The following is a 24,156-nucleotide window of genomic DNA, read 5'->3' as shown; positions in this document are numbered from 1 at the left end:
TATCAGGGACGCTGGGATGCAGTCATGATGGCTGATTACTGTTGGACTCTGAAGAGAGACATCCCTGCTGCTGAGCATTCAAGGGGTTCATAAAAACAAGTTCATGTCCTGAATTTTGTACAATGATAACGTAACGTTCCAATTTACATGTACTTACCTTTATCAATTAACATAACGTAACATTTAATTAATACATTCTGTTAGAAAACTATTTATCTCCTAAAACATTTTTTGGATGAGAAATATTAAAGAAAATCAACTGATAATGTCACAAAATTGCAATCAATTTAGTCAGAAGATCGGATTTTTCAAAATCAAATTAGCATAAAAACCTGACCTGACTGAGAAAAATGGATATCATTTTTGGATTCAGCAGTGCTAAATGGTCCTAATTCAGTTGAAAAAACACAGACATCCCCCCCATCCTCTTGTATCTCTGTAGTAGCAGACTGAGATGGGGGCAGGTCAAATGTCTGCAGTTAGTTTGCAGATGTTGTGATGTGTCAGATGCCCTCTCAGATGTTGTGGTGTGTCAGCTGCCCTCCCATGTACAGGTGTGATACAAACCAAAACACACGAGTGGATTCTTTAGAATGTGAGTCAAACCTGTTCTAAAAAAAACGCTCTAAAGAATGAGGAAGTGCCGCAGCAGGTGAACCAGGAACTGAAGCGAGACAAGCGCAGAGTGAGTCCCGTTCTGAGGGAGCACAGAGCTGCCCGGAGCAGAGCCAACAGGAGCAGTGCCGACTGTCACCATGGAGACGCACAGGTATGGATCACAGAAAGACTCCTAATTATTTTTGACATGACAATATTGGCTGATTGTAGGGGTCAAAACATGTAACTATGAATAGGTTTAAAATACAGTCTCTGCTCCAAAAAGGCGCAGTTAATGCCTCATTTTGTAACCTTTCTGGTGACCTCCTGTCTGAGATTGGTTTGTTGATGTATTGCCTGGATAGACCACAGCAGCATTTCATCCTTATCTGAGTTGACTTGGTTTTGCGTCTGGAAAAAAATCAAAACAGGCTGAAAATCAATGTTCCACCATATGTCTTTAAACGTATACTGTGTTCATTTATTAAGGGTGTTTGTATTGCTCAAACATGCTTTAAAAAACATCCTTTTACTGTGATGAGGCTCGCCTTTTCACAGATCTGACATATCTGCATGGAGACACATAGCTATTTTATGCTTTGATATCATATATGTGTCTCATATAAAATAATTGTAATGTTGTGAAGGTAACTTTTTGACATTTTGCCCCCCTCAGAACAGATGAGCCGATGCCCTCACCTGCCCTGGCCTCACCCGTGCTCCCAGACTCACCTGCGCCCCCGGCCTCGCCCCTGGTCTTACCTGTGCCCAGCTCTGAGAACCTGCTGACTTTTGACTGCGAGTTTCAGTTTGACTCTGGACCTCCGGCATTTCGCTGTGAGGAAGGGCATCCGGGTCAAATGGTGACAGTGACTCTGCCGGCTCAGTGCAGCGTCTACCAGCTCCGACTGCGCATCTGCATCCAGGTACCAATCATGACCAGGGCTGTGTCAAAATGTCTCCCTCAGTCCCTAACCCCTGCCCCACTTTATCAGACTCTATAGAGACTCATAGACACTCACTCAGATCACTACACTCAGGTCGTGTGAGGTCATGTGACTCAGGTCATGTGGCTCAGGTCATGTGACTCAGGTCATGTGGCTCAGGCTCTGGCTGAAAAAAGTGTAGTTTAAACTCTGATAGTTGATTTGTGTCATAAATAATGAAATTGGACTGACAATAATCAGACAAGTTTATGCCAAACTGGATGTGACGTAAACGAACTGGAGTATGTTATGTTGAAGATGTGGAAATGATCACTCTGGTAACAGCTCGTGCTAAAACGGCTAATACTAGCACATTGACACCATAACGCTTTTTGGTCGCTCTGTTAACAGCTCAAGCTAAAGTGGCTAATGCTAGCACCTTTAACCATAACGTTTAAGAGTGTTTTATTCATCATCAGGATGAACAGTGAGATAAACCAGAGCTTCTATCTGCTTCATTCAGTTGTGTTGTGTCCAGTTAAAGCCTTGTCTCTAGTTAAAGACCTGTCTCTGTCCACTGGGGTTTTTCCGACTCTCATTGTGTGTCACAGTATCACATGGCCTAGAAGCACCGGTCAGCAGGAAGTAACATGTTTATTACAGGAAGATGAGTATTTCTTATCAGCAGGTGGAGCAGTTTTGTGGAACAGGTAAGAAGAGACAGGTTACAGGCAGACAGACAGGATGTGAGAGAGGCAGGAAGGTCGCTGGCACCTGGAGGAAGGAATAAATCACATTTATTTTTAAATTTACATTTAAGTATTCCAAAAATTCCAAAAAGCTCAGAGTAATACTTAACAGTAGAAGTAACAAAAACAAAGTGGCGACGAGTGGGTGAGCAAGAGAGAAGAGACAGGGAGACAGGTGTGCCAGCAGCCAATCCCCTCCCAGAGAGGAGGAGTAACAGGAGACAGAGGGGAGGAGGAGTTACAAGACACAGAGGGAAGGGGGAGTAGCAGGTCACAGAAGAGAGGAGGAGTAACAGGACACAGAGGGGGAGGATGAGTAACAGGATACAGAGGGGAGGAGTAACAGAACACAGAGGGGAGGGGAGTAATAACAGGAATAACAACAACAACCTCTACAACAACAATCACAACAACCACTACAACAACAAAATCAACAACCACCACTACAACTGCAACAATAACCTCAAAAACAACAACCACTACAACAACAACCACCACCGCTATAACTACAACAACCTTCACTACAACAAAACAACAACCACCACAACAACCAGCACTTCAGCCACAACAATAACCACAAAAACAACAACCACTAGAAGCACAACAAAACCACTAACAACAACCACTACAACCACAAACACAATAACAACCACCACTACAACACAAAACAACTACTACAAGAACAACCACAACAACTACTAGAACCAACACAACAATCACTACAACAACAACCACTAAAACCACAAAAACAACCACAACAACAACAACAACCACTAAAACCACAACAACCTCAACAACCACTAGAACTACAACAACCACTACAACATAACAACAACCAGAAAAACAAGAACCGCTACAGCAACAACCGTTACAACAACAACCATTACAACAACCACCAGAACAACAACAACCACCATTACAACAACCACTACTGCTACAACAACAACAACCACTACAACAACCATTACTGCTACAACAACCACTACTACTATAACAACCACTACAACAACCACTACAACAGCACAACAACAACAATCACTACAGCAATAACAGCAACAACAATGACAATAACACCACCAACACAACACCATCAAGACCAACACCACCACCAACACACCACCACCAATAACAGACTGTATAAAGATGTGGACTAAGTGAGCGTGACGTCACCAACAGCGCTCAGCTTCAAATGAAGTTACAGAGAGAGGAGCTGAAGTTTGTCAGTGTAAAATGAATTGGAACCAGAGTCGATGGAGCTGGGAGTGTGCCCATGATCACTTCCTATTTGCCACGAGGGGCTAGCAGGTTAGCTTTGTCCATTTATATATATATGTATAACATTAATCCCGTTTTCGCTCCTGTTAGTGTTAGCAACAGGTTGGACTGTCAGTGTTGCTAAGCACTCACTGCTAAACCAGTGGTACAAGTGGGAAGGGGTGTTACTTTGGATTGTCTTTTTGGTTGCTATGATACTTGTGGTCAGAATTCCAAAAATGGAACTGGGCTCCAGATTAGCCCCCATAACTGCTAACCTTGATGAGCTTCATGGGTGACGTCACACTCAGTCAGTCCACTTCTTTCTACAGGCCATGGTGAGACCCTCCACCATAAAAGTTACATAGTGTAGCTTTAAATCCATGTGCCATATTTCCTGACAATGTCTGCGTTTCACCATGGAAACACCCCTTCTCTAAAAAGCCTCAGAGCAGAATCCAGATGTTTCATAATGTCAATTATCTCAATCAGAAAACACTCAGAAATCATGTCATCTAATGTCCAATGACATCAGGGCGACAAGTCCATAACACAAACTGACTGTGAGTTTAAGCCATGTTCTGATGCTGTTCCCTCTTCAAAAACATGAGAATCAAAACACATCTCCAGGTCTATTTGTGATGAGGAAACAGCATCAGAACAAAGACCAGAGGGTAGAGGCCCATCTTTTATTTATTTAAATTATTTAAAATGGTGCTTTGTTTTTGATACTGCTGATCCTCGTCAGAAGTGTCCATGTGGAGGTTGATGTTTTGCTCTTTATTGAGGTCCAGGAGACGAGTAGTCATCCTGAGCCTCTGTTGGTGCTGGACCCAGAGAAGAGTACTCTCCTGTACCCCAGGGGGCGAGAGTGGGTCGAAGCCTACGATGACTGCCAGGTGCTGAGGACCCTGCATATCCCCTGGACACATGACCAGGCAGGGCACAGGAGAACCAGAATACTGCTCAAACAGGTAACACAAGGCCTAGTGTAGTCCTGGTGAAGTCCTGGTGTAGTCCTGGTTTAGTCCTGGTTTAGTCCTGGTTTAGTCCTGGTTTAGTCCTGGTTTAGTCCTGGTTTAGTCCAGGTTTAGTCCAGGTTTAGTCCCATTGTGTTTTCCTTCACATATGTTTCAGTAATCCTCCGTCGGCGCAACTCACAACACTCTGTTCCACCTGATGATGTCATCAGGTGGTCCTCCTCTGTGTTTTTAAAGTCCCTTCACCAGACTTAGATCATGTTTTGCCCTGGTCATTAATTATTATTTGTTAATTTAAAGTGGATGAACTTTGTTAGATTGAAAATATTCAGAGCAGTTGCTGTGTATAGTTTTGTATCATGCTTTTTTTTATACTTATGCAGAATTGTCATGGGGGAGTATGGGTGACGTAGGCTTCTGCGCGGAGCCTTGTGCAGGTTCGTACTGTTTACTGTAAGGGTTTGAATATGGCCTAGGAGAGATCTCTAGATTACTCAAACATGCATGGATGACATCTAAAACTTCATGTTTTTGATGAGGGACAATTATAACAGGGCAGAAGCTAAATCATTGATTTTATGTGTCTCCTGCTTCAGTGAAAGTAAAACTGACCTGACAACATTGTGCAGCAGCGTTGCTGTAGTAACGCCATCACAGACATGAGGACTGAAAAATTAACCAGATCCGAGAATGACATTATAATAATTGTAGCTCCTGTTTAAAGTCCGAGTCCTTTCTCCCATTGATTTAACTCTGTCTCATTAAGGCCACAGTGAGAGGCAGGCGCCATCATGGGAATGGGCCAATCACAGGAGGTTACACACAAAGGCTGCTAATGCTACGCTATGTGTGCACATTCAGGAGCAGTATAATGTATAAATAAGTGGACTGAGTGAATGTGAGGTCACCCACAGTGCTCAGCTCCAAATGAAACTCATTAAGGCTAGCAGTTATAGCGGCTAATCTGAAGCAAACTCATAGGCTGCATAAATAAATGGACGGAGCTAACCTGCTAGCCGCTGTGTTAGAAATAGGAAGCATGGGTGTGCTTCTGCCTCCATCGACTCCGGCTTCAATTCACTGTGGCTCCTCTCTGTAACTGCTGCTGCCAGGCCGTCAATCAAACTTGCTGCTGATGCTAGAGGGAACAACCTTGAAGGAACAAAGGCCTGATTTGTCTGTTATTAATGTTCATACCTTGATTTACAGACACAATAGTGAAATAAAAACCCCAGGATCATGTAGAGTGAGTTAATACTGACATTTAAGACCAAAATGACGAGTCTCACAGCAGGGGACACAGTTTTAAATTGAAAGTTTATTGGAGCCAGTGTTGATGGAGCTGGAAGAGCATTCCATGATCACTTCCTGTTTGGAAAGAGTAGGTTAGCTTTGTCCACAGATATTTACAGGCTATGAACAGAGCTGGAACATGTGTAAACAGAGCGGCGGCAGTGAATGTAGTAGTGTTGTTACGATACTAACAATGAGGATCTAGTTTCAATACTAGTTTTAATATTCATTAGTATCTGATTTTCGATACTTTTGACAGCTCCACTGTATAGTGCATACTGCCACTGTGTCCTTGAGCACTCCCCTTTGCTTCAGTGCCCTTGTATTGATGCATGAGAGACAATGTTTGTGAGAGTGAATGTGGGACAGATGTAAAAGAGCCCATGACATAATGTTTACAGCGTGTATCATGTTCACGGAGCATCCCTGAGGCCACTACACAGGTCTACCTTATAGAGACCTAATTTTAACACCTTTACTCTTTTTAGAGCATCGTTATGTCATCAAGTTATGGGTAGGTTTTGTCCTTTTTGGATGATAATGGTAAATCATGAGGTTTAGGGCAAAAGCGACACTGAGATCAGTGTTAAAAAGGAAGTACTGGAGCTTTCTTCATCAAAAACATGGACCGGTTTTAAATGTCATCCATGCATGTTTGAGTAATCTAGCAATCTCTCCCATTCAAAAGCTTCGTCCACAAACCTACATCACCCATGTTCTGCGCACAAGCCTACTTCACACAACACATGACAATCCTCCATAAATATACAAAAACATGATACAAAACTGTACACAGCAACTTGACAAACCTGATGTGATGTGCAGTAGTTTCATCAGTGGGATGCACATTGATTGTGAGTGTCAAAAACAAAAGTGAAACTTAAAAAACATGTTAATACTTTGTTTTGTGACTATAGCATTTCTAATTATGTTAGCGTTAGCAGTTAATACCCCATGAAAGTAAAATACCCCCTCTTTAAATTTGCAGCTGGGATGATTTGGGATTATGGACTTTAAACATATATTTTAAATGTGAATGTTTTACATTTCTTGACCAGGCGGTGGCGCTAGACTCTGAGCAGAGGGAGGAGCAGCAGCAGCTCCTCACATACCTGATTGGACATAATCTGGAGAAAGAAACTCGTGACCGATTGGATGAGCTGACCTTCACACGGCGGAAGCTGGCGTCACTGCGGCGACAGGAGGTGGCAAACCGTGACCCTGAGGCTTACGCCACAGAGCCCTGGGTCACATACACGCCTCTGCCCAACGAGCTGCAGGAGCACACCAAGAGGAGGCTGCTGGTCACGCTGCACTACATGGACAAGATCAGCTTCAGTCTAAAAGTGGAGTACAACCACACAGCCTCAGGGCTGCTACAGGTGAGACATGTCCACAGACAAGCCCAATGTCTCTAACCCCACCCACTCACACAGCCCTAACCCCAGATACGCCCACTCACACTGCCTCAGGACTGCTGGAGGTGAGACATGCCCACAGACACGTCCACTCACATGCCCACTCACACAACCACACAGCCTTAGGGCTGTTGCTAATCCTCATTGAGTCTTGGTTCTTTCCTAGTTCAGTCTTGATCTAGTCCTGGTCCAGTCCTGGTTCAATCTTGGTCTCGGGTCTGTCTTACAGATGGTTTATAAAGTCTTTGAGGAGCAGGGCGTGGACTTCGATCGCTCTGATCTTCTGGTTCTCAAAGTCTCTGGCCGTGAGGAGTTCTTCAGTGGAGAGCACAGACTGAGTGACTTCCTGTGGGTGCGTCACTGCATGAAGACCCACACAGCCCTGCACCTGTCGGTCCTGCCATGGTCCTGTCTCCCCAGCGACGCCCTGGACTGCGAGGACTGGCCCCCCATTGACGGCTTCAGCGGTCAGTTCAGTTCCCACGACGACCTGTGCTTGGACAAAAAGGATGTGGACGACATCGTTATGATTTCTCTGTGGGACTGTAAACGGAAGCTGCGTGTCAAACTGCTCGGGTTTGACCTGGTTGCTCTGCCGGAGAAATGCCCACCCCTTGTGTATGTGGAGGCAGCGTTGCTGTACGGGAGCAAAGTGAGAGCGTTGGTTAGCTCTGCCCCCAAAGCAATGGCGGAGGAGGTACTGTGGAACGAGTGGCTGGAGTTCGACGTTCTCCTGAGTGACCTGCCTCGAGGCGCTAAGCTAGGTTTAACCATCAACGCCGTGGCTAACGACAATACGTTGACCAGACAGGATGTGAAAAGTGGGTCCACGAGAGAGCCCAAAAGCGCCGGCAAAGAAGCCAAAAGTACACTGCCCCCTGGTGTCAGGATGGAGATGCCAAAAGGAAACGGGAAAATGCTTTACTTTGTGAACCTACTCCTCATCGACCACAGGTGACGTTTACTTATTTATTTTAATATTTTGGATAGAAAAATCAGACAATAATCGACACTATAACTAGTATTGAATCTAGATCCTCATTTTTCACAGGTATGAATACTAAAAAGCCCCACTGACAGAAATGGGCCTTTCTTGAATATGTTGGACCATTATGGCACTGTTAGCATCACTTCCTGTCCAGTTTTATCTCTGAGGATTTTGCCTTGTCAAATGAATAAATATTTAAAGATCAGACAGTGGACAGGGAGCTGCGGATGGGTTATGGATCAGGGGTCAGAGGTTAGGGCCTTAGGGTCAGGCAGTGGACAGGGAATAAATATTAAATATTAAAACAGCACCACAAACTTAAATATTCTAGTTTTTATTTTATTGAGTTTGAATTTTAATAGGTTGTTTATTTTAGATTTCTCATTTTTATAAAAGTGACTGTTAGCTTTGAGACACACTGAGCTAGCTAGCGTGCCGCTGTGCACAGAGCCAATTACAAACAGTAAACAGTGTGTTCTGTTCTCAGATCCAACACAGTGTGAAGCTCGTTTAAACAAACAATATGTAACCTGCATTCTTACATTGTTAATGAAGGTACAGTCAGTACAGTACATCTGAACCTGAACCGGAGCCTTGACCTGCACAGACGAGGCTCTCACACGAGGCTCTCACATGAGGCACTCACATGAGACACACACATGAAGCTCTCACACATGAAACTCTCACACAAGGCTCTCACACAAAGCTCGAAGACAAGGATCTCAGACGAGGCTCACACACGAGGCTCACACACGAAGCTCTTCGAATGATGACCAATGGAAGAAAATCTTTAAAAGTGTTCCATTTAACAGGAAGCTTAAACTCACAAATATACAACTGTCTCAGTCTCAGTTTAAGGACAGGCCTCACTGAGTCCTGATTGGCTGCAGGTGCCGGGGTTTAAGTAGTGATCAATCAGATCAGAGAGAGGCATTTTAGATTCAAACTAACTGGATTTCAGCTTTGAAACTGGCAACTCAAATGAGAGTCATGTGAGGTTCATTCTGTGTTCTCATTGGTTGATGGTCTTGCAAGTTCTCCCGGTGAATCTGACACACTGCTCCTCTAAACACATCAAAACCTTTTGAAAGAGGTTTATTCATTGAATAAATCAAGGATAATTCAGATTCTGAATCAAAGTCACTTCTGCTCATTTTAGTTTTGAATTTTCAACTGAATATCATTATGTTACTTTAATCAGACCACAGATAAAGCTGGCCTAGATAAGTTCTGGTTTAGTTCTGGTTTAGACCTGGTTTAGTTCTGGTTTAGACCTGGTTTAGACCTGGTTTAGACCTGGTTTAGACCTGGTTTAGTTCTGGTTTAGACCTGGTTTAAACCTGGTTTAGACCTGGTTTAGTTCTTGTTAAGGGGAAGCGTTGAGTTCCAGGTAGATGTGTTGATTTGGTTCCTCTTTGTTTGATTTATGTGGCAACAGGCTCCAAACACATATGACCTGGTTTATGAGTCATGTCTGACTGGGCCTTTCAACATGAAGCTAAAACAGCATTACACCTGAGCAGTGAGGAGTTTGCATGTTCTCCCTGTGTCTGTGTGGAGTTTGCATGTTCTCCCTGTGTCTGTGTGGAGTTTGTGTGTTCTCCCTGTGTCTCTGTGGAGTTTGCATGTTCTCCCTGTGTCTGTGCGGAGTTTGTGTGTTCTCCCTGTGTCTCTGTGGAGTTTGCATGTTCTCCGTGTGTCTCTGTGGAGTTTCTGTGTTCTCCCTGTGTCTGTGTGGAGTTTGCATGCTCTCCCTATGTCTGTGCAGAGTTTGTGTGTTCTCTCTGGGCCCCTGTTTTGAGTTTAAAAGGAGGTATTCTGCAAAATGAACTTAAAAAAAAAAAATCTTTAGCAGTACAAGCCTGTATGAGGTTCCGCCCACAAGCCTACATCCCCCATGCTTCCAGAAGTAGTAGACTCTGGTGTAGAAGGTTCTGATCCAGAGCTGTCCTCTCAGGTCGGTTCTGAGTCAGGGTTCTCACACACTGCACATGTGGAGCTGTCCAACCCAAACCCAGGACGAGGCCGTGACTTTTGGAGCCGACAAACTCTCGTCCGCTACAAACCCTGACCTCAGCGGCTCTGTGGCCATCAGCGTCTGTCTGGACCGCTACAGTTTCCCCGTGGTGCTGCCCAACTCATCCAGAACCCAGAATCAGCAGAACCAGGTCAGAACCATTGCACTGTAAAACACCACAGAACTGGGTCAGAACTCCACACTGTAAAATATAACAAAACTGGGTCAGAACTCTACACTGTAAAACACAACAGAACTAGGACAGAACCACTGCACCATAAAACACAACAGAACTGGGTTAGAACCAGTGCACTATAAAACATAACAGGACTGGGTCAGAACTCCACACTGTGAAACATAACAGGACCGGGTCATGTTTCTGTCATCACACAGGTGGGAGGAGCTAGGCCAGTATTAAGGAAGTAATGTGGAAGAAAAAGTCTTTCACTGAAAACAGCAAGTGACCATCTTTGGTCTTGTTCAGGTCCAATTCCACCTCCACCCTCCACCCTCCACCCTCAGACTTCACTTTGACCTAATGTATGTTTTACAGTGCACCTCTTCATCCTCTGCTTCTACTGAGTCCCCTGCGCTCTCTGAGCACCTGTTGAGATCCGAGCCCCTGTCGTCCCCTGACCCTTCTCCTGTCACCCCTGACCCTTCCCCTGTGACCCCTGACCCCTCCGCCCTGGCCAGTCCCCGCGTGCCCCCCAGGCCTCCCGTGGGGCGCCCGGGTCTCGGTCACTTCCGGGAGGAGAGCATGCATTATGCGTCGCATCTGCCCGAGTTCCTGCGGAAGGTGAACTGGATGGACCGCCGCGCTGTGGAGGACGTGCACTGGCTCCTGGACCACTGGGGGGCGCCACAGGACCTGGACCTCACTGTGGCCCTGGAGCTGCTGGGACTGGACTTCATCGACCACAGAGTGAGAAGGCTCGCCGTGGAGAGACTGGACTGTCTGAACAATGACCAAGTCCTGACCTATCTGCTCCAGCTTGTACAGGTACTAAACCAGACCTAAACCAGGACTAGTCCAGAACTCAACCAGGACTAAACCAGGACTAAACCAGAACTCAACCAGGACTAAACCAGAACTCAACCAGGACTAAACCAGGACTAAAACAGGTCTAAACCAGGAGTAAACCAGGTGTTATGTGCCACTTTGTCCAGGGGTGGTGGCACACATCATGGAGAGATGTTAAAAAAAAAAAGGATAAATTCAATTTATTCTTACAAAATAATTTTCCAAAATGGATACAAATTAAACTAGATAATACAAAAATAAATAAAATAACCAAACAAACTGCTGCAGCGGAGGACCCCACTGGTCGCCGATGTGGTGCGCACTCCGGGATTTTGTTGCCTAGTTGATTGCTGGCTGCTCCAGGTGTGGCTCAACCGGTGGGTGGATCTGGATAAGCGGAGTCAAGGCCTAAACTAGGTCTAAACCATGACAAAACCAGGACTGACTCCTGGTAGTTCTCGTTTAGTCCTCAACCAGGACTAAACCAGAACTAAACCAGGACTAGACCAGGACTAAACCAGACCCCAACCAGGTCTAAACCAGGTCTAAACCAGGACTAAACCAGAACTAGACCAGAACTAAACCAGGACTAAACCAGAACTAGACCAGAACTAAACCAGGACTAAACCAGGACTAAATCAGAACTAGACCAGAACTAAACCAGGACTAAACCAGGACTAAATCAGAACTAAACCAGAACTAGACCAGAACTAAACTAGGACTAAACCAGGACTAAACCAGAACTAAAGCTGAACTAAACCAGGTCTAAACCAGAACTAAACCAGAACTAGACCAGAACTAAACCAGGACTAAACCAGGACTAAACCAGGACTAAATCAGAACTAAACTAGGTCTTAACCAAGACTGTACCAGGACTGAACCTGCTCTCTTGTGTTTGTTCCACAGACATTGAAAGTCGAGTCGTATCATGACAGTTTCTTGGCCCGGTTCCTGATCCGTCGAGCTCTGCGGGTCAGTCCTCATTCTAAGACTCTCATTTCAGTCTCATGTAAATCACCAACAGCCCAGTGCTATAAACAGAACCAACACCAGAACCAACACCTCCACACAACCAGGTCAATTCCAGAACCAACACCTCCACAACCTCACACGGGCTTCTCTATGCGAAACAAACCCTGACAAAATAATCTTAAAATCCTTTGAAAACTCTTGAAAAAACTGTTTAAAGAGCACATTTAAACTGTGTTTAAACAGTTTTGTCTGGTGTTTTTGTTGAGTTTTATCTGTTGTTTTTGTTTTGTCTGGTGTTCTAGTTGATGTTTGTCTGGTGTTTTTGTTTAGTCTGGTGTTTTGTTTTGCCTGGTATTTTTGTTAATGTTTGTCTGGTGTTTTTGTTTTGTCTGATGTTTTTGTTGAGTTTTATCTGTTGTTTTTGTTTTGTCTGGTGTTTTAGTTGATGTTTGTCTGGTGTTTATGTTTAGTCTGGTGTTTTGTTTTGCCTGGTATTTTTGTTAATGTTTGTCTGATGTTTTTATTTTGTCTGATGTTTTTGTTGAGTTTTATCTGTTGTTTTTGTTTTGTCTGGTGTTCTAGTTGATGTTTGTCTGTTGTTTTTGTTTTGTCTGGTGTTTTAGTTGATGTTTGTCTGGTGTTTTTGTTTAGTCTGTGTCATGATGTCAGTTTCCCTGTCCTCCCGTGCTCTCTCCCCCTCCCCTACCTGCGTGTCTGGAGCTGGGTGGAGTGCCTGACTCCTCCCGTGCACACCTGGGGTGCATCAGCCTAATCACCACCACCTGCTGCTGAGTACAAGAAGGCTTGGCAGTCTACACTCGGTGCCAGACCGTCCGCGTGTAAAACGTGAATGTTTCTTGCTAAGCTTTGTTATATGGTACTTTCCTGCAAATGCTCATTTGGATTTATGCACCCTCCAGATTCCTGCCTCTACTCGCCCAGCTCCTGCCGCCACGTTCCAGTCCCGGTATCGCTTCCAGCTCGTCTTGTCTCCTGCTCGTCTCGTCTCCTGCTCGTCTCGTCTCCAGCTCGTCTCGTCTCCTGCTCGTCTCGTCTCCTGCTCGTCTCGTCTCCTGCTCTTCTCGTCTCCTGTCCGGTCCTGGTCTCTGGTTTGTCACCCGCTCCCCGCTCTGGTCTCCGTCTGCTCCGCCCGCCCTGGTACCGCACCTGCTTCTATCCCCGTCCTGGTCCTGTCCTGCCCGCCTCTACCTGCACCGCACCCGCCTGACCCGTCTCCCGCTCCCCGGTTCCTGTACCTGCTCTTGTGACCTGTTTAAAGACTGCATTTTCACCGCTGTAAATAAACACTGTTAAAACTGCTCTGGTCTGCATCCTTTGGTCCTATCCGCACCGTTACGACAGTCTGGTGTTTTGTTTTGCCTGGTATTTTTGTTAATGTTTGTCTGGTGTTTTTGTTTTGTCTGATGTTTTTGTTGAGTTTTATCTGTTGTTTTTGTTTTGTCTGGTGTTTTAGTTGACTTTTGTCTGGTGTTTTTGTGCAGAGTAAGAGAATCGGGCACTTCCTGTTCTGGTACATGCGCAGTGAGGTTCTAGGCTGTCCGTACTTCAGACAGAGGATGGCTGTGATCCTGGAGGCCTACCTGCTGGGCTGCGGACGGGGCATGCTCCAGTGCCTACGGCAACAGGTAGACCTGGTTTAGACCTGGTTTAGACCCGGTTTAGTCCTAGTTTTGTCCTGGTTTAGATCTGGTTTAGTCCTGGTTCAGTCCTGTTTTAGTCCTGTTTAACTTTATAATAAGATAAATTCTGTGACATTTCCTAAGTCAGGAGCCTCCATCTTGTTCCCCTCCTGTGTCTGTTTGTGCAACCACAAGATAACTCATCCAATCACATCGCAGCATTGTCGTGTGGGCGGAGCTAAATATAAAGCACCCAAATGAGCCAAAATAAACATGGCAACACAGATAGACACACTTATTAGTTATTATTAGCTTGTCTGCTTCTCCAAAGCTCAAAATACTCTGATCCACCTTGTGATGTCATGAAGTGGGAGTTTTCAAGTTAACAGCTCCTTTTACCTTTAGTTCAGTAGAGATGGGCAATTCCAAGTTTAAAAACACAGTGGAACACTTCCTGTATTACCACATGACATCACAAGGTGGCGCAGGGTGTTTTCTGTTTTAGAGAAGAACTCATTCTAAATATTCAGGGTTTGTGTGTTACATGTGTGAATGAAACAAAACACAACTCCAGGTCTGTTTGTGATGAGGAAACATTAGAACAGAGGTCAGAGAGTAGTGTGATATGGGCCCTTTAATTATAGCATTACACTGACTTGAGCTTGTTTGGTTTGTTCATCACATTGACTTGAAGCTGTTTGGTTTGTTCATCACATTGACTTGAAGCTGTTTGGTTTCTTTATTACATTGACTTGAGGCTGTTTCTTCATAAACCTTAATTGTTCAGGTCCAGGCTGTGGAGGCTCTGCAGAACGTGGCCTTGGACATAAAACAGCTGTTCCAGAAGAGAGACATTGACCCACAAGGTACAAAAAACACATTATATTTAAACTAAAACGGAGAAAACAACAGTTACTCAGTACTTATTAGTTATTTGAGAGGGACTTGTTTAACAGCACAAATCAGCTCACTTGATGTAGTGTAGATAAGTCAGATCTTTATGGTCAGATTGTGTTAAAATAAAGCTCAGATTAAAGTCTAACAGAGCGTCAGACAGAGCAGTGCCTAGAGTTAGCGTCACACACCCAGAGAATAAACAAAGCGCTCTCCGTACTATTATCTGTAACCACCAATGTCTGAGTATCTTTACATAGCCAGGTCTCATTGGAGGAGTAGGAGGATTAGGAGGAGTAGGAGGAGGAGTAGGAGGAGGTGTAGGAGGAGTAGGAGGTTCAGGTTCAATCACACATTTTAATAAAACACAGTTGAGATCATTTTAGATTTTACAAAAGAAATTACATTTATTTTCTGAGTTTTTCAAGACATTTGGACTAAACCAGCTTTACATGATCCTGGGTTTTTTAGGTCATTATAAAGACATCAAGATAAGAACATTAATAACACTAATGACACTTTTTCCCCCGAGGTCACTCCTGCTAATGTTAGCAACAGATTTGATTGACAATGTTGCTAAGCTCCCACACCGCTGGTTTGATGGGGCGTTACCTTCAGTAGCCTTGCTCTTGATTGGCAAGGGAAGTTTATTTGTAAAGCACAATTCCTACACAAAGTAAATCAAAGTGCTTTACAGAATAAGAAAGACATTCAAATCACAATACAACAAATCAAAACATAAATAATCATCACAAACTGAACATTAAAAGAGAAGAGGCAGAATAAAACCTTTTCAGTCAATGCACAGCTAAACAGAACCATTTGGAGCCTGGATTTAATTGTTGCCAAAGTAGAGGCCTGTCTCACATCTTCAGGAAGACTCTTCCAGGTTTTAGCTGCATAAAACTAAAACGCTGATTCCTCATGTTTAGTCCTGACTCTGGGCACCAGCAGGAGGCCGGTCCCTGAAGTCCTCAGAGTGTAACATGGTTCAGATGGCACTAACATGTCAGAGATGTATTTTGGTGCTAAGCCATGGAGAGACTTGTTCACAAGCAGAGCTGCTTTAAAGTCTATTCTCTGAGCCACAGGAGCCAGTGCAGAGACCTGAGCACAGGACTTATGTGCTCGTACTTCCTGGTTCTAGTCAGGACCCGAGCAGCAGTGTTCTGGATGTACTGCAGCTGTCTTAAGGCTCATTTGGAGAGGCCAGTGAGCAGGACGTTACAGTAGACTAATCTACTGGAGACAAATGCATGGATAAGTCTCTCCAAGTCTGGCTTTGACAGTTTACCTTTGATTTTTGCAATGTTTTTAGATGTTAAAAAGCTGCAGATATTATTGATGTGATGTGGCTGTTAAAGTTTAAGTCTGAGTCCATTATTACCCCTAGATTTTTTTAGAGGGACAGACAGGAGGTGACTGCTTACACTTTCTGTTTCCGTGGGTCAAAGATGATGACTTCAGTCTTGTCTGAGTTGATCTGGAGAAAGTTGTTTTGCATCCACACACTGATCTGTTGGATGCAGTGGCAGAGTGAATCCACTGGTCCATATTCACCTGCTGCAGTGAGACATAGATCTGAGTGTCACCTGCACAGTTGTGGTAAGACACATTATTGCTGTGTATTAACTGTCCTAACAGCAGCATGTAGAGACTGAACAACAGGGGTCCCAGGATTGACCCCTGGGGCACCCCACACATCAGGGATATTTTATCTGAGACACATTTTCCAATTTCAACAAAATACTCCCTATTTTCTAGATAGAAATTGAACCAGTTTAGTTCAGTACCACAGATGCCCACCCAGTCCTCTAGTCTCTGTAAGAGGATCCCGTGATCCACAGTGTCAAAAGCAGCACTCAGATCTAACAGGATCAAGACTGAGACTTTGCCTGCATCAGTGTTGAGGCGGATGTCATTTGTCACCTTGATAAGAGCAGTCTCAGTGCTGTGGTGGGGTCTAAAACCCGACTGGAAAATATCAAAGGAATTGTTCATTTGGAGAAAGTTAACAAGCTGTTGGTAAACGCTGAAGTTGTATTTAGAGTGATTCCTGTTTGATCTTTAATCTCTCATTTTGACGACCTCCCTCTGAGACGCTGCGTTTCCTCCTCAGCTCCTCTGCGGCTCCCTGAGTGGCCGGTCTCCCTCTGACACTTTGTGTTTGCTCCTCAGCTCCTCTGCGGCTCCGTGAGTTCCTCCAGAACAGTGACCTCCCTCATGAGTTTGTTTTACCGTTTGATCCTCGAGTCAAAGTCGGAAATGTCATCGTGAGTTTGAGACTAAACCAGGACTAAACCAGGACTGAACCAGAACTGAACCAGGATTAGACCAGGACTAGACCAGGACTAAACCAGGACTAAACCAAGTCTGAACCAGGATTAAATCAGGACTAAACTAAGTCTAAACCAGGACTAAATTAGGACTAAACCAGGACTAAACCAGGACTAAACCAGAACTGAACCAGGTATTTTTCAGTTGGAGAAGTGTAAGGTGATGGCATCCAAAAAAAAGCCCCTGTGGTTGGAGTTCAAGCCGATGCCCTCCCCTGTGACCTCTGACCCTTCCACCATGACCTCTGACTCTTCCCCTACAACTCCTGACCCGGTGGGAATTATTTTCAAACACGGAGATGACCTGCGCCAGGACATGCTCGTCATACAGGTGTGTCAGATGCCCTCCCCTCCTGTGTGTCAGATGCCCTCCCCTCCTGTGTGTCAGATGCCCTCCCCTCCCATGTGTCAGATGCTCTATGTTTTACTTTGTGTGCAGCAGTTTGACTGTTATTCGCAAGTTTGCTCAGAGCACGGCGACGAGTCATTGCTGTGCTTTGGACGAGATCACCACATTCTACAGGCCAATCTGTACGAGGCTCCGCCGACAACTTCACCCATGCTCCCACTCGACAATTCTCCACAAATATACAAAAACAAGATACAACGCTGTACACAGAAACTTGACAAACCTGATGTGATGTGCATTAGTTTCATTAATGGGATGCAGCTAATTGTGTTGCAATAGTGCTCTGAAGGGGGAGTGACTTAGCTGAAAGAGCAAAGAGAGGGGAGATTCAAAGAGCCAAAAACAAAAGTAAGACTTATTAAACATGTTAATATGTTGTTTTGTGCGAATATAGCATTTTCAAAACAATAAAAGGAAACATGGTGATCTAAATATGTAATGTGTTACAGTTAATACCCCATAGAAGTCAAATACCCCTCTTTAATACCCCATTTTTTCCAGTTAGCAGCTGCTTGGAACGTACGATTCCTGCTGCAGATGGTGTGGATGAATGCTCACTGTCTGGAATCTGAACTGTGTGCCTTCTCTCTCCTCAGACATTCGTTCTGATGGACTCGATCTGGCAGGACAAGTCTCTGGACCTGAACATGATCCCGTACGGCTGCATCGCCACTGGACACAACATCGGTAAAGACCATAGACTGTTTATATAAATGGATGTAGTTAACCTGCTAGCCGCCATGTGAAGTGAGCGTGGATAAGCTAAAATCTCACCCCTCTCTCTGTGACTGCTGCTCTCAGACTCGTCATTTTGGTGTTAAAATGTTCATACTAACTCGCTCCACATGATCCTGGAGTTTTTATTTCACTATTTTGTCTGTAAAGCAAGATATGAACATTAATAACCAACCAATCAATTGCCTTCATTCACCGAGGTTTGATTGACAGCTATTGTGATTTGTCAGTTTGGGTTAGAGATAAACTACATGTAATCTCCGAGTAATCAGCATCTTTGAGTTTTATTCTGTAAATGTGTTTATTTAAAATGAAATGTAAGTCCAGCTTCATGTTACAGCACCAACAAACATGGAGGTTAACTGATCTGAGTCTAATATTTAATGTTGAGAAACTTAAAACTGGCTCCAGATTAGCCACTATAACTGCTAGCATCGATGGGCTTTGTTTGGAGCCAAATGCTGTGGGTGACATCACACTCCCTCAGGCCACTTCTATTGATACCTGAGCATTAGCATTAGCATTAGCCAACAGTTTTTCTGGACGACTCAGGGATTATACAGACAGCACGGTAACAGCTAAATGTTCCACCACAGAGATACATGTAGAACGCCCCCCCAGTGTCTTGTCAATGCAAAGTATCAGTGAGTGGAGCCGCACTCACTCAGTCCCTCAGAGTCTCATATTTATGTATGTTTGTTGTTTACTTTCAGGTATGATAGAAACAGTCAGAAATGCTGTGACCATCGCGGCAATCCAGAAGAGCCGCGGAGGAAGCGCCGGAGCCTTTAAGAACGATGCTCTGTTTGAATGGCTCAAGTCCAAGTGTCCTCTGCAGGAGATAGTGAGTACAGCACACAGGACTCAAGTCTAACAACCCATTCACTCATTCATTCGGGAGTGACCTCTGCTCACACAGAGACCCCAGAACACTGAGACCCCAGAACACAGAGACCCCAGAACACTAAGACCCCAGAACACTGAGACCCCAGAACACAGAGACCCCAGAACACAGAGACCCCAGAACACTGAGACCCCAGAACACAGAGACCCCAGAACACTGAGACCCCAGAACACAGAGACCCCAGAACACTGAGACCCCAGAACACAGAGACCCCCCCGAACACAGAGACCCCCCCAAACACAGAGACACCCCCCCCTTCCCCCTTTGTTAAAGTGGAACAGACCCATTTTTATTATGAGTTTAATTGACACAATTGATTTCAGTCCATTTTCTTCTCATGAGGCAAAATCATGTTCATGTTTGAAATGATCTTTTCTGATCTGAGAGAAGCCTCTCCAAAACAGGAGAAACAAGAGAGAATGAGACAGGAGAGAATGAGACAGGAGACGAGGAGACAGGAGAGAATGAGACAGGAGAGAATGAGACAGGAGAGGAGGAGACAGGAGAGGAGGAGACAGGAGAGGAGGAGACAGGAGAGAATGAGACAGGAGAGAATGAGACAGGAGAGGATGAGACAGGAGAGAATGAGACAGGAGACGAGGAGACAGGAGAGAATGAGACAGGAGAGGAGGAGACAGGAGAGAATGAGACAGGAGAGAATGAGACAGGAGAGGAGGAGACAGGAGAGGAGGAGACAGGAGAGGAGGAGACAGGAGAGAATGAGACAGGAGAGAATGAGACAGGAGAGGATGAGACAGGAGAGAATGAGACAGGAGAGAATGAGACAGGAGACGAGGAGACAGGAGAGAATGAGACAGGAGAGGAGGAGACAGGAGAGAATGAGACAGGAGAGGAGGAGACAGGAGAGGAGGAGACAGGAGAGGAGGAGACAGGAGAGGAGGAGACAGGAGAGAATGAGACAGGAGAGAATGAGACAGGAGAGAATGAGACAGGAGAGAATGAGACAGGAGAGAATGAGACAGGAGACGAGGAGACAGGAGAGAATGAGACAGGAGAGGAGGAGACAGGAGAGAATGAGACAGGAGAGAATGAGACAGGAGAGGAGGAGACAGGAGAGGAGGAGACAGGAGAGGAGGAGACAGGAGAGAATGAGACAGGAGAGAACGAGACAGGAGAGAACGAGACAGGAGAGGAGGAGACAGGAGAGGAGGAGACAGGAGAGAATGAGACAGGAGAGAATGAGACAGGAGAGAATGAGACAGGAGAGGATGAGACAGGAGAGGATGAGCCAGGAGAGGAGGAGCCAGGAGAGGAGACGGGGGAGGAGGAGACAGGAGACATTGTGTGATCTATATAAATTGATGTTCTCTGGTGTTCTAATGTTCTTTTTGATATTCTATGATCAACGCTTTCAGACAGTGATGTTCTCTGATGATGTTCTCTGATTATCTTCTCTGATGTTCTCCGATTATCTCAGATGTTCTTTGATTTTCAGATGTTATTTGATGTTCTTTTATGTTATCTGCTGATGTTCTAATTATGTTCTCTGATGTTCTTTGATAATGTTCTTTGATGCTCTGATGTTCTCTGGTGATGTTCTTTGATTTTCTCTGTCCTCTCTGGTTCTGTTCTTCAGCACTTTCAGACGGTGGAGACCTTCGTGAAGTCGTGTGCTGGATACTGTGTCGCCACGTATGTGTTGGGCATCGGAGACCGCCACAATGACAACATCATGATCACAGACAAAGGTAAACAAACAAATAAACATATGATATGATCACAAAGGTAAATAAACATATGGCATCATGATCACAAAGGTAAACAAAAAAACATGACATGATTACAAAGGTAAATAAACAAACATGACATCATGGTCATAAGGGTAAACAAACAAACACATGACATCATGATCACAGACAAAGGTAAACAAACCAACATATGATGTAACAATTATCAACAAAGGCAATTTCCGATGGTAATGATTCACAGGTGGATTAACCAATCAGAGAAATGCATGGTCTGTTTGTGTCAAAACAAACATGGTGGCTTTTGAGTAAAAAAGTGAAAAAAAACAACAACTAAAAGTATATTCCTCTACTCTCTGGTCTCTGTTCTAATGTTTCCTCATCACAAACACACCTGGAGTTTTTCTCTCAAACAGAAAACGCTCTGTTCCACCTTGTGATGTCATGTGGTAATACAGGAAGTGCTCCATTGAGTTTTTAAACTCCACACACCTTCACTAGAACCATATGGATCATTTTAGACCTGGAATTACCCATCTCCACTGAACTAAAGGTAAAAGGAGCTGTTAACTTTAAAAAAACACCACTTCATGACATCACAAGGTGGAACAGAGCATTTTGAGCTTTGAAGATGTAGACAGACTAATAATAAAGTGTTACTCAAACATGTGTGAATTAACCCTGACACTGAAGGATGGATCAAATGCGGATTTATCCCAAAGCCACTGGAGATAGGTCAAATGCAATGTCCTTGTCTGTAGGAAACCTGTTCCACATCGACTTCGGGCACATCCTGGGGAACTGGAAGCGTGTTCTGGGTGTGAGCCGCGAGCGCGTGCCCTTCGTCCTCACTCCAGACTTCCTCTACGTCATGGGCCGTGTCAAGCACAAGAACAGCCTGTACTTCGACCGCTTCAAGGTATGCCGGATGCCCTCCCCTCCTCCTGTGTGCACGTGTGTCAGATGCCCTCCCTCGCTCTTCTCTCTCAGATGCTGTCCTTTTCTCTCTCCTCTTTGTCTCAGATGCCCTCTCTCTCCCTCAGATGCCCTCCCTCTCCTCTTTGTCTCAAATGCTCTCTCTCCTTTTTATCTCAGATGCCCTCCCTCCCTTCTGTCCCAGGACTTCTGTACCGAGGCGTACCTCTCCCTCTTTATCTCAGATACCCTCTCCTCTCTCCCAGGACATCTGTACCCAGGCGTATCTCTCCCTCCGCTCTCAGTCTCGACTCCTCGTCACGCTCTTTTCGATCATGATGTTGACGGGGATGAGAGAACTGAACTCCACCCACGACATGCGTTACCTACGCGAGGTGCTACAGGAGGGGCGGAGCGAAGAAGAGGCGCGGCGTCACTTCCTGGAGCAGATCGATGTCTGCGTCACCGACGGATGGACTGTTCAGACCAACTGGTGGATCCACATCCTCATGGGTATCAAGTAGACTGTGTCAGATGCCCTTCCACACTCCTCCCTGTGTGTCAGATGCCCTCCCACCCTCCTCCCCGTGTGTCAGATGGAAAGATTTTTATTTCTAAACTTTGAACAAAATCAAATCTGTGTCCATAATATTTTAAAAACATAATTGTCAGAATCATTAACTGTCTGAGCTCAAACTAGGAGAACCTTTCCTCTGGTGTTGGAGAAGCGTCGTCTTTCTGTTCTTTTGAATGTGGTCGTTATTTTTTTTGTTTTTTTGTTGATTATTGATTTTTTTATTATTACTATTATGATTATTTCTTTCCTTGTGTTTGTATTAAGCAAGAGTGGTGTGTGTGATGTATGTGACGTGTGTGATGTGTGTCATGTATGTCAGTTGTGTGACGTGTGGGCAGTTGTGTTGCATGTGAAGCCTGGCGTCCTTGGGTATTTCAATAATAAATACATCAAATAAAGGACAACAGCTTTATTTAGTGAAATGCAGCATTAAAGTGTCAGTGTCGTGTCTTAAACTGTGTGTGTCTGTGTGTGTCTCTGTGTCTTGTGTGTGGGGGGGGGGGGGGGGGGGGGTGTACGTGTGCGTGTGTCTGTGTCTGTGTGTGTGTCTGTGTTCTGGAGTGTAATGAACTGAAGTAAAACTCTTGAGAAATATTTAGCACAGGTTCTATCCCTCCAACAGTCAGGATTAATCAAACAGAGTCATGTTTAAACAAACAGAGTCAGGATTACAGAAACAGAGTCAGGATTATTCAGAGTCAGGATTAAACAAAGAGTCAGAATAAAACAGAATCAGGTTTAAGCAAAACGGGTTCAGGATTAAACAGAGTCTGGATTATTCAAACAAAATCTCAGTAGTCAGGATTACACACACAAAGTTCGTATTACACAGAGTCAGGACTAAACAAACAATCAGAATTACACAAACAGAGTCAGAATGGCACAGAGTCAGGATTAAACAGAGTAAAGATTACTCAAACAGAGTTAGGATTACACAAATACAGTCAGGATTAAACAAACAGAGTCAGGATTATTCAGAGTCAGGATTAAACAGAGTCAGGATTAAACAAACAGTAGTAATTCTAGGCCTTTAGCACTTCTCAACACTGACACTAAAGTTGATGATTGAATCCTGACTCATCGCATTGACCCATATAAACCTAAATTGATCAATTGTGACCAAACTGGTTTTATTAAAACCAACTGGCATCTGATAACATAAGAGGTTTACTTCATATTATCCACGTTGCCACTGATATCCCATCTGACTGTGTTATTTTATCTCTTGATGCTGAAAAAGCTTTTGATCATCTTGAATAGGAGTATCTCTGGATAATTATGGATCACTAACTGGGACAAATCTTTATCAATATGGTAAAATAATTATACACGGACTCTTCAGATGTGGTAATAAGTGGAAGTATTACATAATCTTTCCCCATATCTAGATCATGTCGTCAAGGGTGCCCTTTAAATCCTTTTCTTTTTGCATTGTCCTTAGAACTGTTAGCTCAAAAATAAGACAAAATTACTTTATCCATTCTATAACTTTTAATAATACTAATCATCATATCTCTCTATATTGTGATGACATTTTATTATATATAGACAAAGCCTATCAGCCTCCATCCTACATATACTTGAAACAGAGACTGATTCATTCTCTGGATATAAGAAAATCTGCTTTACTTCCCATCAATTTAGAGTCAGGATTAAACAGAGTCAGGATAAACAAATAGAGACAGGATTACTCAAACAGAGTAAGATTAACACATTTTTCTGTCGTCTCTTTAACTTCTGTAGGTTTAAGGCTTCAAATATGTTCTTGTTTTTTTTGTTTTTTTTTATTTGACTAGTTTTTCTGCTGAAGTGAGTTGTTTTA

The 24,156-nt window shown here is 44.2% G+C and overlaps 2 protein-coding genes across 2 annotated transcripts in view; one reads left to right on the top strand and one right to left on the bottom strand.

Moving 5' to 3' along the window:
* Positions 1 to 24,156, bottom strand: part of LOC117373688 (troponin C, skeletal muscle) — a 277,430-nt gene that overhangs the window by 19,696 nt on the left and 233,578 nt on the right. The window lies entirely within an intron of this gene.
* si:rp71-17i16.5 (phosphatidylinositol 4,5-bisphosphate 3-kinase catalytic subunit gamma isoform) lies at positions 680 to 22,344 on the top strand. The gene is made up of 17 exons (XM_033970343.2): positions 680 to 769; positions 1,274 to 1,523; positions 4,315 to 4,500; positions 6,858 to 7,181; positions 7,447 to 8,171; positions 10,163 to 10,373; positions 10,776 to 11,225; positions 12,153 to 12,218; positions 13,721 to 13,864; positions 14,646 to 14,724; positions 16,931 to 17,025; positions 17,234 to 17,419; positions 18,094 to 18,184; positions 18,946 to 19,076; positions 20,734 to 20,845; positions 21,604 to 21,761; positions 22,024 to 22,344. Exons 1-17 carry the CDS (start codon positions 756 to 758, stop codon positions 22,279 to 22,281), a joined length of 3,480 nt encoding a protein of 1,159 aa, XP_033826234.1. The 5' UTR covers positions 680 to 755; the 3' UTR covers positions 22,282 to 22,344.

Source organism: Periophthalmus magnuspinnatus, chromosome 7, assembly GCF_009829125.3.
Source record: "Periophthalmus magnuspinnatus isolate fPerMag1 chromosome 7, fPerMag1.2.pri, whole genome shotgun sequence".
Lineage (NCBI taxonomy): Eukaryota > Metazoa > Chordata > Actinopteri > Gobiiformes > Gobiidae > Periophthalmus > Periophthalmus magnuspinnatus.
Note: the sequence above shows the minus strand (reverse complement) of the source record. Positions and strands in the feature narration are given on the sequence as shown.

Coding starts and splice junctions, on each gene's coding strand:
- si:rp71-17i16.5 (XM_033970343.2), top strand. Junction 8,172..10,162: donor CTACTCCTCATCGACCACAG/GTGACGTTTACT, acceptor CTGTCCTCTCAG/GTCGGTTCTGAGTCAGGGTT. Junction 19,077..20,733: donor AGTGTCCTCTGCAGGAGATA/GTGAGTACAGCA, acceptor TCTGTTCTTCAG/CACTTTCAGACGGTGGAGAC.